The 15,981-nt window shown below is 44.3% G+C and overlaps 1 protein-coding gene across 1 annotated transcript in view; it reads left to right on the forward strand.

Annotated features, from left to right (window-relative positions):
• Window positions 1–15,981, forward strand: part of TMEM156 (transmembrane protein 156) — a 40,014-nt gene that overhangs the window by 16,068 nt on the left and 7,965 nt on the right. The window contains exons 4-5 of the mRNA XM_059673284.1: window positions 3,217–3,336; window positions 5,086–5,166. Coding sequence (XP_059529267.1) covers window positions 3,217–3,336; window positions 5,086–5,166 — 201 coding nt within the window. The remainder of the gene's footprint in view (window positions 1–3,216; window positions 3,337–5,085; window positions 5,167–15,981) is intronic.

The following is a 15,981-nucleotide window of genomic DNA, read 5'->3' on the forward strand; positions in this document are numbered from 1 at the left end:
ATCATTGAAGAAGGATTTTATTGATGAAATAATATGGCGAGAAAAGTGTTAGCCCTTTTATCTGTTTTTTTTCTTTTTCTTTTTTGAAAATGTGCTCTTTATGGGGCCCAACCCTACCTGGAGGCAGAAGGAGCATCTGTGGGTGGTGACTGAGGGTCACTAGAAAGACCCTCTGCCCTAGAAAAGATGTTATACATGCCTATTAGCTGTGCTTGAAGTAATACTACCTCACTTGGGTATGAAAGGGTGAGGTTTATTTTAAAATGTAAATATCCATGTATATTGTGATATCTATTAACATCTTACTTTGAATTGATTTAACATTTCCTCTTAGAGCTGTGAACCAGGTCTGCATTAAATGGGATTCTTTCTCTTTATTGATTAAGGTATTACATGTGTGTCCTTACCCCCCCCCCCATGCCCTCACCCCCTGGTGTCTGTGTCCATTGGTTAGGCTTCTATGCATGCATACCAGTCCTTTGGTTGATCTCTCCCCCTTACCATAGCTAAATAGGATTTTTGATGTGAAGCCAAGAAGATAGGCAGGATAAAGATTAAGCACTTTGGTTCCCTGGAGGAGTTGGGGGAATGTAGGGGCCCAAAGACAAAACTTACGTATATCTTAGATCTGCTTATTGCTGATTAACTTCCTACCCATCCTCTTCTGATTGACCACAATTGATCCTTTTACTAAGCATTGTGCCCTCACTTAGCCACAAAACCTACTCTTGAAGGGCATTTTATGATCTAACCATTTAATGAGTGCCTGCTGTATGCCAAGCAGTGTTCCAGGCATTGGGGACACAAAGAGAGATGAATGCAAAGCAATCAAGGAGGTCATTCAGTGTGACAGGTGCTCTGCTAGAGCAATCTTCTGTGCTTTTGGATGTTCCAGATGCCTGGGAGCCTTTCAGGTGATTTTAGGATGATTTTCTAAAACGTTAGTTATTTTTGAGGCAACTATTTAAAAAATCTTATATTTGTTTTAAAGCAAACACAAATATACTATGTATGAATTTTGAAAATAAAATACATGACTTCAGAGAACTTTCTCCTGTGAGTGAGTTTGCCCAGGACCCTACAGCTTCTGCAGTTAGTGCGTATTTCCAGGTGTGTGTGTGTGTGTGTGTGTGTGTGGTGGGGTGGGGGTGGCATGGGAGAGGGCATGAGAAAGTCCGTTCTTCTGGTTCAGGTGTGAGGTTGGAAGGTAAGTTTTGGAAAGGCTGCATAGGAAAGGTGACTATGATAAAATCTGAAAGATAAAGAGGTTTGGATTATAGATTTTAAAACTTTTATTTCAATGTACATTTATATATCCATTTAATTACTTGATGTTTTAAAACATAAAGGAAAAATAAGCATTTCTATTATGATTTTAAGAGGATTTATTTTTGTGTTAACGGAAAAATCCACAAATCTAGTCAGAGTGAAATGATAGTTAATTTTTGGGGGGGTCCACAATTCAGAAAGATTATAGGGGTGCATACATAGGTAGTTTTATATTCTGGAAAAACTATATCCATTTTGCCATGTGTAGAAGATTAAAAAATTATTCGTATTTTACTCTGCTGTGCAAAGACTAATGTGATCTTCTTTAAAAGCCCTATCCACCAGGGAATGAAACGAAATTTAGTCCAATTTGGTAAATTTACTCTGAAACAATAATTTAAACCGTCTCTTTAGATTTTTTTCAGATTCTTGTTCGTTTCCCCTTGGCTCTCTCCCAGGTGGCTGCAGGGATGCAGGGAAGGTGTGCGGCATAGGATGTGGGGAAACACATTCCTCTGTATTCACACTGATGCTATGTTCATACTGGTGGGTGGGCTGGCTGGCTTGGCCTCAACTGTGCATATTCTGCTCTTGCAATATAACTCTGGTGAATGCATGGTGTTTTTTTTTGGCTTGACCACTATCCAGTGACACCTTGGTGGTTGGACCCATCTTGGCTTTTGCTGGCACTGACAATCTGCTATTCCTTTTTTTTTTAAAGAGAGGAAGGGAGAGGGAGAGAGAGATATAGAAACATCAGTGATAGAGAATCATTGATTGGCTGCCTTCTGCATGCCCCCTACTGGGTATCAAGCCCACAACCTGGGCAGGTGTCCTGACTAGGAATCAAACCATGACCTCCTGGTTCATAGGTCGACGCTCAACCACTGAGCCAGGCCGGCTGGGCTGACTACATACTTTTACCTTGCCGAGTGAGAAATGCAAGTTTGGCAGCTCACTATCATGGAATGATATTGGGGAGGCAGAGTGCTATGTCATCCCAGTCAACTATGACTTTTCTTCATCCAGCTTCTTCTCTAAATACATGTTGACTGCTTATGTAATGTACACCTGCCCATGGAGGGGGGTTCTGTGAAAGGGATACCCAGATCATGAGCACCACAAGGGCAGGCATCCAAGGGTATATGCCAGTTATATATCTTGCTAAGTTGAATAAGTACTAGCTGTGTTTTGTGTGCAAGGAAGAGGGTCCAGAGGATGGCTTAGAAAGTCAGTAGACAGTTGTGTCTTGGACATGATGAGGTTGCCTCCGTTTAAGTCACTGATTCCTGTGTCGGCTGGCCAGTGTGTCTCAGTGCGTCAAAGGAGATCGTGCTAAACTATTGCTGGATGGTGACCGTCCTCCTCGTGTGGCTTCACTGTCATTTGAATGACCAAGTGTTTACCTGTATCTTCATTCAGTTTAGGCTGGGATAACTGCATGTTTAACTAATGCACGCACTTGAGCTGATCATCGCCTTGAGATCCCTGTGAAAAGGGGAATCTGATTATTCATCTGCCCTGGCTGCTTTCACCTCCTATGCCTCAGCCCAGCCCTTTCTCTTTGTCTGTCGTTACCTTTCTTCCTCATCCTCCTCATACTCAATGCTTGATTTGTTGATTTCAGGATATAATTTTTGGCTGCTTGGCTATGTCCTGGTCTTAACCTAGTGATAGAAATGATAGTGAAACTAACACTAGCGTAACCTGTAAGAAATTAACCCTAGGATTTCGGAACTAAATGGATCTCTGGAAGCCACCTGATCAAGTTTCCTCATACATCAGGGAAGAATTCAGGAGAGCAAATGACCCATAAAGTGATGCTATGTGCTATTTAGCTTTTTAGTGATGGGCAGAATACATAATAGAACCCAGATGCACCCCCACATAGCCTCTTGCTTATTGTGTCCTTTTATTGTATTTTTTATAGTATTTTTTTCTTTGCAGATTTCTCTTGTTCCATGAAGATCACTTGGTATGTGTTAGTAATATTAGTTTTTATATTTTTGCTCATCCTCATTATCCACAAAATACTTGAAGTCCATAGGCGAGTGCAGAAGTGGCAGAGTAAGTATTGAGAAATAAATCCATCATTTGGGATAATCCATTTAGTTTCAAGGAACTCCTAATCTTACCTATAGTTTTGTTTTTCTTTTTAGTTCAATTTACCAGTTACTGAGCACCTACTGTGTGTAACTGGCGATTCAGTAGGGAGTGGTGATAAAGAATGTTATCATTGGAGATCTAAGTTAAGGTGATGAGTGGGAGGGGGAGCCAATCTTTAATGAGTGTGAGTGTGTCAGTAGATTTTTGGCTGGGCTGAGCTAAAATGTGGAACTGGAAATCAAGACACTAGGGATGATATTAAAATATTTAATAACTAATAAGATGGTCACCCATCAGGGTGGACACTGAATGTTAATTATTGCCATAGCCCTACTGGTGTGTACCCATGCATATATCCATTCATATACTGGCTCTATGAGTGCGTGCCCATGAATATACTGGCTGAATGTCAGGCCTGATCGAAAGCAGTGGTCTCTTAAAGACAAGAGAAAAATGTGTCAGTGTGAGACTAGTCTTTGGAGGTAGGTGGATACATTAGAATCCTAGTACTACCACTCACTAGTTATGTGACTTTGAGCAAGTTGCTTACTGTATCTGAGTGTTCCTTTTTCCCTCTGTAAAACAAGGCTAGTCACCATTACCATACAGGGTTGAAGTAAGCATTGAATGAAAGAGATTACATAAGAAATTTAACACAATGTCTAGCATGGCAATGCTCAATAAACAAGAGTAGTATTGTGCTGCTTGTATTATTTCCCAAGGCTCTTATGTTCTTTACCAGGCAAGGCTGTTAGTCATTTCAGTAGCCAAACAAATGGATACTTCTAGGATTGAGTGCAAGTGCCATTAATTCTTTTGACTAAGTATTTGTTGCAGACGTTTCTGAGAGCACTTTCATATCAAGTCTTGTCATTGATACCTTATATATAAGACCCCTAATGCATTGGTTAATGATCATAATATTGTATATTTGTAGAATAGCATTCTCACAAGATTTTTACTAGATTCTCAAAGCATGAAAACAGGGTATGTGCTATTATTTTTATTAAAAACAACAACAACAACAACAACCCTGAGCCTCAGGGAGGTAAGTATTCTGTCCAGAGTTATACAACTAATAAAATGTCAGCATTAAGACTCCGGGTCTTTCTAGTTTTGAAAATTATGTTATTTTAAATAAATGTATATTATTGTAAATAGTGCTTAGTTTTGAGTTTTTTAAATCTATTTTTTCCATATAGTAACATACTAAGAAAGAGAGATAGAAACCAGAAAGAAAATGGGTCTAGAAAGAGACAAATAGTGGGGATTGACATTGAGTTCTTATGAGCATTGAGCCACATGACAGGCTTAATAACTTTCAAAGTCTTGCTTTATAAATCCAAGCATATACAGTAATAAAAAGTCACATCATTTAGGATATTAAACATCAAATAATAAAATATTCTGTACATGATATCTATGTATATATAATAACATAAATAAGATAACATTCTATACACAAGAGCTGGGCTTTTCATCAGAGAGATGGCATATGGCATTTATGGCAGTGGAGAAGCCACTGGTTTTAGAAAGAACTTGTATTTGTTCATGAAAAACAACTTAAGGAAAAGCTCTTTATGTCTTGCCATTCCAGGCCCTGTTGTGAATGGCCCATTTCCTTGGTAATCCTTGGACTCAACATGGGGAATATATTTTAAGAATGTGCTTGGTTACCATCTAAATATTTCATTTCTTTTCTTGGAATAGGTCATAAATACAAACCTTCATCTGTTCTCTTGAGAAGTGATTCTGAGAAACTCCGAACATTGGAAATGCGGGTAATTTCAGGTGAGCTCTGTGACATGCAAACAGAACACTGCTCAGCAAATTCCAAAACTTCACTCTTTCGATATTAACTCAAGATCACGAGATCTGAGCTTGTTTAAATTAGCCTTGTGTCTGGAAGAAAGGAACCATGGGCACATGATATCTAGTTTAATATGTCTTATTATCAGGGGACAGTCACAATCAGAACCACCTCCTTAAATAATGGCAAGTTTGCTCAGTTGGCAAGAAGAAATTCATGTGGGTAGGCAGAGGAGAAAAAGCAATCAGGAATACGTCTCAGATTTATTTTTAAATGAGACAAGATACCATTATTTCTCAGAACTGCAAGAAGTAATTGCAGAGTGGGCCTGGCTCTTGCTGGAGCCTTTATGTAGTGGAGGGTGTCATTGTGCAGAGAGCTTCTAATAGCCCCAATTAAAAAGTACCCTGTCCTCTCCCGAGAAATAGAAATGCAGTAAGGGAATCCTCATTAGAGCAGCAAGGGGGCTGTTAGCACAGACACTGGAGTTCCATCCCCTTCTTCAAACTGGGAAGCTTCCTTCTGAATTCAAGCTGTCAAGTCATATTAAAAAGAAAGCGGCAGACTATGACAGGGGCAAAGGCCTCTTCTTCGTCAGGGAGAAATAATATACTTGCGTTCCTGAAAACCACAGAATTACGAGTTATATAACTATATCTCTTCGTGCACAGCCAGTGAGCAGACCTCTTCGTGCTTTGTGAGAAGTTACATAAGGAAACTTCATGTCTGGTGTGTAAACCATTTTCAAAACTGAAAGGAAATTGAACAAATCCTGGGCCTGAAAAAAAGTGGGGGCCTGCAGCTGCATCTGTAGCCACGTGGAGATTTGCACAGCATTTCACTGGGGACTATGTTCCTGAGCTTGTCTTAGCTATTTATGTTAGCAGGTACTCCGCCCTCTAGCTTGAGGAAAAATTGGATTGGGTGCACCTAAAAAGCTCACTTTCATTTTAATTAATTAATTAAATACTTTACTGATTTCAGAGAGGAAGGGAGAGGGAGAGAGAAATAGAATTATCAATGATGAGAGAGAATCACTGACCGACTGCCTCCTGCACATCCACACACTGGAGATCGAGCTCGCAACCTGAGCATGTGCCCTGACCGGGAATCAAATCATGACCTCCTGGTTCATAATTTGATGCTCAACCACTGAGCCACGTCAACTGGGCCAAAAGAGCTCACCCTAAAAATATATACATATTTTCTAATCTCAGCCTTCGGAGTAAAATTATTAAACTACTAGAGGCCCAGTGCATGGATTCGTGCACATTGAAAGAAAATTAATTAGAAGGTGGCTAGTGGGGTGGGACTGGGTGAGATGGGCTGGACACGCCCTGGAGCCAACCTCCGATGGTCCCTCCCTGACCAGCCGCACCTGGGGTGGTGCGCCGGGGCTCGAAGTGCATCTGCAGAGTGAGGGGGTCCCTTTGGCAGGTGGGGTCCCTCGGCCTGGCCTGTGGGGATCGGGCTGAAACCGGCAGTCCGACATCCCCCGAGGGGTCCCAGAGTGCAAGAGGGCACTCTGCCAAGTTGCTGTCTCTTGGCAGCTCCTGTGTTGAGCGTCTGCCCCCTGGTGGTCAGTGCTCATCATAGCTACCTGCTGGTTGGCCAGTTGGCTGGTCGGCTGGTTGCTTAGCCTTTTATATATATACTAGTCATCCAGTGCACAAAATTTGTGCACTCGAGGGGGGGGGGTTCCTCAGTTATTAAACATTTTACGGCACAACACTGACCACATTGTTGGTGGTGGTAGTCTTGTCAGAATGTGTTATATTATGCAGATGAAAATCTATTTAAACAGATTTGATGTAGATATTTTCAAAGATGGAAGAATTGTCCCTGTCAACTATTTTAGTTGATTCATATCTTCAGTAATTGTCATCATTGCAAAGTTTTCAGTCCCCGTATGGATTGCTGGATATAATAGGTCATGCGCTGTCCCTGTCCTTTGTAGCCTTTGTTACCTTAAGGACTCTAGTTTTCCATGTATATGTTTAAGTACCAACCTTACCGGCTTAAAAATGTCAGCTTTTAACACTGCTCTCTCTGTTCCGTATCCTTCCGATGAAAAGTGGAGTTGGGTTGCAGCACAGGAGAGAAATTCAGAAGGGGAATATTGAAGTAATGACTACAGTAGGAGAAGAGGGAACCTGTTTCCCTGACCACAGGGCTGGTAGCTTCTCCGGGTGGCTGCAGCGTGGGACCTCTGGCCGGTAGCTTGTCCATCTCCTGGGCTGCAGCCAGCCCCAGGTGCTGGTGCCTGGACCAAAGGTGGGCGGCTTCTTCTTCTGGGGGCTTCTTCTTCTTCTGTGCTTCCAGGGAGGGTAGTCAGTTAAGTGTCATGCAAACATAGGCATCACCAATTGCAGAAGCCAGGTGCGGGGCAGGGAAGCCGCAGCCGGGGAAGCTGGCGGAGGCTGCTTCCCTGCCCACGCACCTGGCTTCTGTGATCGCCCCTGCACCCGGCTTCCGGGGTCACCGATTGCAGAAGCCAGGTGAGGGGCAGGGAAGCCATGGCTGGGGCACTGGCGGAGGCTGCTTCCCTGCCCACGCACCTGGCTTCTGTGGTCACCTATCTCAGAAGCTGGGTGTGGGGCAGAGAAGCTGTGGCCAGGGACACTGGCAGCTGACGCTTCCCTGACCCGCACCAGGCTTCTGCGATCGCCCCCCCCCGCTGCACCCGGCTTCTGCGATTGCCCCTGCACCCGGCTTCTGCGGTCACTGATTGCAGAAGCCGGGTGCGGGGCAGGGAAGCTGTGGCCGGGGACAATGGGGGCGGCCGCTTCCCTCCCCCTGCATCCAGCTTCTGCAGTCTCCGTTGCTGTCTGTTTCCGCTTCCCTACCCTGGCTTCTCCGATCACCTGCTGGTGGCAGGGCAAAGGTGGCCTCCAGGGCCCTGCTCCCTGGCTCTTGCCTGCGCCTGTGTTTCTGATCACTGTCTTCCATCCTTCCCCTTTCGCCTCCCATCATTGTGAGTATGCAAAGTAACTGCCATCTTAGTTGGCAGTTAATTTGCATATCACCCTGATTACCCAATGGGAAGGGTAGCGAAGTTATGGTTATTTACCACTAGAGGCCCGGTGCACAAAAATTTGTGCACTCGGAGGGTAGGGGGGTCCCTCAGCCCGGCCTGTGCCCTCTCGCAGTCTGGGACCCCTCTGGAGATAACGACCTGCTGGCTTAGGCCTGCTCCCGGGTGGCAGAGGGCAGGCCCAATCCCTAGGTGCAGCCCCTGGTCGGGCTCAGAGCAGGGCCGATTGGGGAGTTGGGGCGCTGCCCCATGTCATACACAGAGCAGGGCGATCGGGAGGTTGTGATTCCACCCTCAGTCATGCTCAGGGTAGGGCCGATTAGGGGGTTGGGGCACCATCCCCTGTCACACTCAAGGCAGGTTGATGGGGAGGTTGCGGCGCCACCCCCTGTCACGCACAGAGCAGGGCCCATCAGGGGGTTGGGGCGCTGCCCCCTGTCACGCACAGAGCAGGGCCCATCAGGGGGTTGGGGCGCTGACCCCTGTCACCCACAGAGCAGGGCCGATCAGAGGGTTGGGGTGCTGCCACTCTCACACTCAGGGCAGGGCCGATGGGGTGGTTTTGGCTCTACCCTATCACACACAGAGCAGGGCCCGTGCGGGGGGGGGGGGTTGGGGTGCCACACCCTGTCACACACAGAGCCGCAGGGCGATCAGGGGGTTTGGGCACTGCCCCCTGTCACGCTGATCCCGGTGCTGGGAGGCCTCGCGGCTCTGCTGATCCTGGTGCTGGGAGGCATATTACCCTTTTACTATATAGGGTAGAGTCCTGGTGCACGGGTGGGTGCCAGCTGGTTTGCCCTGAAGGGTGTCCTGGATCAGGGTGGGGGTCCCCACTGGGGTGCCTGGCCAGCCTGGGTGAGGGGATGATGGCTCTTTGCAGCTGGTCACACACCCTTCAGGGTGGGGGTCCCCACTGGGGTGCCTGGCCAGTCTGGGTGAGGAGCTGAGGGCTGTTTTCAGGCTGGGGGTGACTGAAGCTCCCAACTGCTCCTTTTTTTCTTTTTCTTTTTTTTATTCTGGGCCAGCTTTAGCTTTGAGGCTTGGCTCCAGCTCTTAGGCCTCCGCTGCTGAAAGTAGGTTTCTGGCCTTTGCCTACAATGTTGCGATCCTGCTGGCTGAAGCCCGGCAGGTTTCTGGGGTTTTGTTTGTTACATAGTTGCTTGCAGGTCAGAGGCCTGCAGCGGCAGGTGGGGAACGTTGGAGTCCTCCGTAACTGAAGCAAGCAAGCCTCATGTTAGTTTCAAGCTGCCTGGCTGCCGGCCGCCATCTTGGCTGGCAGTTAATTTGCATATCGCCCTGATTAGCCAATGGGAAGTGTAGCGGTTGTACGCCAATTACCATGTTTCTCTTTTATTAGATAGGATGTTTGTCTATTATTAGATAGGATAGATGGCTAAAAATAAGCATTAGCTAAATAGTCACTGGATACTAGCTAACAGTGGGGGAAGCTGATGGAAATTTTGGATGGTCAGTGACAATTTTGTTTGGTTAATGAAATAAAAGTCACAGGGCTGTTTCTAAAAACAAAATTAACTTTTAAAGAGAGAAAATGGCATTTCTCCTGGTGTCCCCTCTAATCCAGCATACACACCTGACATCCATACACTACGAATGTTTTAGCCTGGCTCTATAGGGCTTTTGCTTGCTCTAGGCCTAGGGACTCCCAATCCTTTCTCTTTTCAAGTTGAAATTTTGAGCACTGCAACCAAGAAAAGTTGATAGTTGTCCTCTCAACACAGACAATAGGGAGAATCACACATTTAAAGTTCTGGCTAACCACAGAACTAACCACACGCTGTGTTTATGAGCCCGTGATTTTCATTCACCAGAGAAACCTGCTTCAGCCACCCTTTCCCTTTAACAGCTCTCACTAAAAATCCTCTGGCTTTATTACCGGGTATATAATATTAATGTTTAGAGCAGGCCAAGGGATGGTGGCCTGTTTTAAAATGAAGAGTCCTTTTGAGGCTTAGCTTCTTAAAAGGGAGAAGAAGCAGATTCTTTCCTGTTATTTATATTGCTTTAACCTAAATGCAATTTTTCCTCCTCCCATTCTAAGCTGCTCTTTCTGAGAGAGAAATGGAAAGGAAATCATGTCTCCCTCGAGCGCTGTTTTTAAGGCCTCTCTTTGGAATGATGGATTATAGGCAGCAGTAGGAAAAAAAAATGTGCCGGCCTGGTTCTCTGGAGAAGCAGTAATACGAGCTTTAAAAAAATGTAGTTCAAAGAGAGCAGTGACTGCAGTCACTTCAGCAGAGCCTCTTGCTGTCCACTGCGGCTGTACATCCTGCAGTGTCTCTCAGTTGTTCATGAGTAAGTATTGTTATACATGTACACACAGAGTATAGATAGGCTCACACCCTCAGAAAGACAAGGAGAACCAGGAGAGCTTACCCAGACCCTGACCCACACAGTGCCTGGCGCGCAGTGGGGCCCAGCAAACTCTGATGGGATAAATGAGTTGCTTTGCTGTAGAAAAGATGTCACAGAGAATCAAGTCTCAGGCTTTCCTATGTCCCTTGTATTTTCGTCCTTGCTTTGAGAAGCACGGTGGCATATGTTGCCTCTCCTGGCATTAATCTATTTTACATTTTATTCTTTCGACTATTATCTTCACACAGATGATTCTTATCTTATTCACCTTTGGATCCTTGTCCCTAGCATAATATCTGGCATGTCGTTCATGGACAATAAAAACTTATTAAATCACACAAACGCTAAGGGGGAATGTGTCTAGAGTCAAAAGAGCAGATGAACAAGAAATGAAGCTTGGGCATTGGGAAAGGTGAAACAAACAAAGAGACAAAGAGTGATCAGAGGCAGCATAATTCTACTTCATTAAAGAATGTGTAACACACTTTATAGAATTGCTAAGGACATGAAAGAATCGTGAAAACACTGACCATTTGATATTTTGAGAATTAACACAAAAACAGCTTTGGAATATATCCCTAGACACAATGCTTAATGAGTAGATCCTGTTGGGAAACCAAGGCCAGGGGCAGAGGCCATAGACTAGGACCCAGATCACTGGATGCAATCAATAGACACCAACTTGGCTGACTTGGCAGAAAGGAAATTGATTAGAAAACCAATATGGAATCCACAGAAGCAGCCGGGAGGTTAGGGAATCTGAGATTGGAAAATAAAGAGGAGTTAAGAGAGGCCAGACAGCTAAAAATGCATCCAAACTCATACCACAGGAATGGTTTAGTGAGAATACCTTGGCTGGTGTCCCCACCAGTGGACATTGCCTCTGAGCTGCCAAAGCTAGCCTTATACCACCTGGCAGTTTTGCATCTCTGCCAGGATTGCCAGCCCTGAGGTGGAGTAGCTGATTGATGGAGGGTAGGCCAGAAGACTGAGAGTGGGAATATCTGCCCTTCTGGCTCCCTGTACCCCTGAGAGTCCCCGTGAGCTATCCACATGCTGGACAGCCAATACATCTCCACAACCCCAGGTTTCTGGGATTCAAGCTCCACTTATTCCTGCTGTGTGGGTCCCTTAGGGGGGTCATTTCATCTCCCCCTTCTATGTCCATAAAACGTGCTGAAGTTTTTAAACCTGAAATTCTTCACCCACAAACGTTCAACTAAAATCCATTGAACACCGACTACACACCGGCCGTTGTTAAGTGTTGACAACAGAGTGGCCGTACTACAGCACGGTCGCTGCCTTCACAGAGCCGACACCACAGTTAAGGAGATTCTGGTTGCCTTAGGACAGCGGTTCTCAACCTGTGGGTGGAGACCCCTTTGGGGGTTGAACGACCCTTTCACAGGGGTCGCCCAAGACCATCGGAAAACACATATATAATTACATATTGTTTTTGTGATTAATAACTATGCTTTAAGTATGTTCAGTTTGTAACAATGAAAATACATCCTGCATATCAGATATTTACATTACGATTCATAACAGTAGCAAAATTACAGTTATGAAGTAGCAACGAAAATAATTTTATGGTTGGGGGTCACCACAACATGAGGAACTGTATTAGAGGGTCACGGCATTAGGAAGGTTGAGAACCACTGCCTTAGGAGAAGGGGAACCAATGAAACTTTAAGAAACTCAGTAAATACTTCCAATATGCACAGTTCTTTCACACACGTCACTTACTTTCTTTCATAAGAACCTCACTCTTTTTTCCTGATGAGGACATTGAAGCTATGAGAGTTTAAGTCACCAACCCACAGACAGGTCCTAGCAGAGTCAGGGCTCAAACTCCAATGGATGCACTTTCTAGCACCCCGGTGGCAATGGCGAACGGGGGAGTTTACTTCTGGTTCCTCACAGACAAAAACTCTATGCTCTTCAACACTGGACACTGAGGTGAGACCTTTCCTCTACAAGCATATAGAACAGTGATGGCAAACCTTTTGAGCTCGGCATGTCAGCATTTTGAAAAACCCTAACTTAACTCTGGTTCCGTGTCACAGATAGAAATTTTTTGATATATGCAACCATAGATATTTATTTTATATATTTATTTATTTATATATTTTATATATTTATTTAAATGCCATTTAACAAAGGAAAATCAACCAAAAAAATGAGTTCGCGTGTCACTTCTGACACGCGTGTCATAGGTTCGCCATCACTGATATAGAAGCTTGCGCGAGACTATGTGGGTCATCCACAAAGTCACATTTCAGCCCTGGCTGAAATGCTTTTTGTAGTTAATGTGGGTGAGTATGTAGGGACCATGAAGGAAAGAAAGTGGAACTTTATTGTGAAAGATAATCACTTATACCATAGAAGGAGAGATAAATAAAGCAGACACAGAATAATTAAAAAAAGAGAAAAAAGAGAGAGAATTACTACAGGCCAATAGTGGGTGACCCAGTAATTTGTATTACCCGCACACAAAATGAATGGCACTATAAAATTATCATTTGCAACATGTTTATGGCCAGTATAATAAAGATTAAGCAGGTTCAATTTCCTGCTGAAGAGAAGATAAATCACTGGGCCCAGATGTCTAGCAACCAAGCAAGATAACATGAAAATTCAATTTTTACTTGCTTAACTATGATTTTTATGACTCTTAAAATACAGATTTGGGTTCATAAAACAGTAGAGGTTATAGCCATCTGCTTGGTTCCAGAATAGATCAAAATGCGGAGGGTGACTCTATGCGCAGGAAGAATTTCATAAGTGTGAAGAGTCTATAGGCAGAATAGGGTGATTTATTTTAATGCCTTTATGTGACAGTCATTTATGCCAGGTATGGAAGAATTGATGATAAAACATATGCAGACAAACATTTGCTCCATCTTTGCACAGACGCTCCCTGCCTGAACCATCCTCCCTCCCTTGCCATTCCCTGCACACCTCCCCTCCTCCCACCCTGCCTTTGTCTAGTGAACTCCAACCCTGGTTTAATAGACACCTCCTCAGGGAAGTCACATTGGACCTCCCAAATTAGGTCAAGTCCCCTTATTACACATCCTCATAATACCACAAGTCTCTCTTTGTGGCAATTATTACTCTTGCTATTTGAAATATATTTTTATCCTTAACCCAGGATATGTTTTTATTGATTTTAGAGAAAGAGGAAGGGGGGTGAGAAAGAGAGAGAGAGAGTTTAGTTGCCTCCAGTATGAGTTCTGACAGGGGATTGAATCAAAAGCCTAGGTATGTGCCCTGATCAGGAATCAAACCTGAAACCATTTGGTTTACGGGATGACTTCCAATCAACCGAGCCACTCGGCCAGAGCTATTTGATGTTTTTGTGTTATTATTTGACTAGAGGCCCAGTGCACAGATTCAAGCGCATTGAAAGGAAATTAATTAGAAGAAATATTTTAGAGTCCAGGGAGGGACCACAGGAGGGCTCCAGGGCGTGTCTTGCCCCACTCACCCAGTCCCCATCAGGGCTGATTGGGGCTGATCAGGGCCCATTGGGGCTGGCTGGGGAGGGACTGTGGGAGGGCTCAAGGGTATGTCCGGCTCATCTTGCCCAGTCCCAATTGGCCAGACCCCAGCAGCAATTTAACCTACCTGTTGGAGCATCTGCCCCCTGGTGGTCAGTGTGTGTCATAGTGACTGGTTGAACAGTCGAATGGTTGGACACTTAGCATATTAGGCTTTTATATAGAGAGATTGATGTCTCTCCCATGAGCCAGGTAACTCATTGAGGTCAGGGGTCACTATCTTATAGTACTCATTACTACATCCCAGCTCATAGCATAGTGCATATAAGGGCACATAATAGGTGCCCAATAAATATTTATCAAGTTAATACAACTCTACGCCGACTATGTTGAAAGAACGGCTGCACAACAAAGACCTTCTAAATACTCCCCGCCCCTAAATTATAACTTTTGATAACGCCTATTCAAAATAATGAAAGGAAAATGGTTAAACACTTCATCAGCTTCATTCCTTGGAGTATTAAGGATATTTGCAGTGTGAATGAACCGGAAACTGAGTCAATGGCTCAGAATATTGGCAGCTGTCTGTTGAATGGCTATTTTTTTTCTCTTTAGCTGTTAATTCTAGATAATTTTGCAGTAATTTATTTTTCCATCCTCATTTGATTTTGACACTGGCCAGATTTGGAGCAAATGAGTAGTTTAAAGATCACTGTTAATAATAACAGACAAAGCTTTGTACATAGTAGGAAGTTGGAGCCTGGAATAATGGAAATCTATTTTAAGTTACCATAATTGGTTCTATTAGCCCTGAAAGGCTACTAGTTATCTTGGGCTTGCACAAAAGCGCCAATGTTTTTATGTGACAAAAAGGTTAGAATGATGTATAGCAGTATTAAAGTTCTGCATAGCAATAAGGATAAATCATTAAGACTGGAAGGCTTTTTGAAGCCAGATTAGAGAACTGAATAAGAATTGCTAACCATCTGAAAATTTCCACATCTGTCTTGATCACAGTCATCTGTTAAGATCAACTTGAGTTCCGTGCATTTTTTGAGAAGCTCTCATGAGGAAACCTAGTACAGTGGGGCCTTGACTTACGAGTTTAATTTGTTCCGAGACCGAGCTCGTTAAGGAGCTCGTTAACTCAAATTACTCTGTCAACTCAATGCAAAAAATCGGCCAAGAGACAGCTGGTATCTCAAAAAACTCGTTAGTCGGGACACTCGTAAGTCAAGGCCCCACTGTACTTCGTGGGTAGCAGTTTAGACATTTGTTGCCACTGTCTCCACGAAGGCTCATGGCTGAATCTCCCAAAGTTTGAAGGTGAGGGACACACTGAGATCATCATTTCCAAGGCTAGCTCTCCTTACCCATCTCCTGTTGAGCACATATGCGGGCCCTGCTGAATTCTGAGCAGACCTCCTGAGTGGGCTTAAAAAAATGCTGGTAAAAATATTCTGTTTTGCACTCCTTAGAGCTTTCTATTTTTCGAAGTACTTCAGAATACACCGTTATTACCTCATTTCACCCTTACCTTTCTTTTCCTCCGTTAAGCCTCAAGGCAGCCGCACTCGCTTTGCTGAAGTCACAAGGAAATGATCTCAGTAGTTCAGGGATCAGTAACCACTGCCGACCTTTTATACGAAACCTGTGGGGTGAGGCAGGGCCCTGCCAGGATAGGCTGCTTGGCTGCTGCCGCCCACGGGCCACGAAGCCACACAGGTGCCTGGTGTAGGTGAATTTATCTGATCCTGTGCCTCCTTTCAGGCCTGTGGGCTCAGCCTCCTGCAACGGTAGTACACAAAGAAGGATCCCTTGTATAATCCCGCTCACATCAATAGGTTTAGAAAACCAGAGGGCCACTGTATTAATTCACAAAG

The sequence above is a fragment of the Myotis daubentonii genome, chromosome 1, assembly GCF_963259705.1.
Source record: "Myotis daubentonii chromosome 1, mMyoDau2.1, whole genome shotgun sequence".
Taxonomy (NCBI): Eukaryota; Metazoa; Chordata; class Mammalia; order Chiroptera; family Vespertilionidae; genus Myotis; species Myotis daubentonii.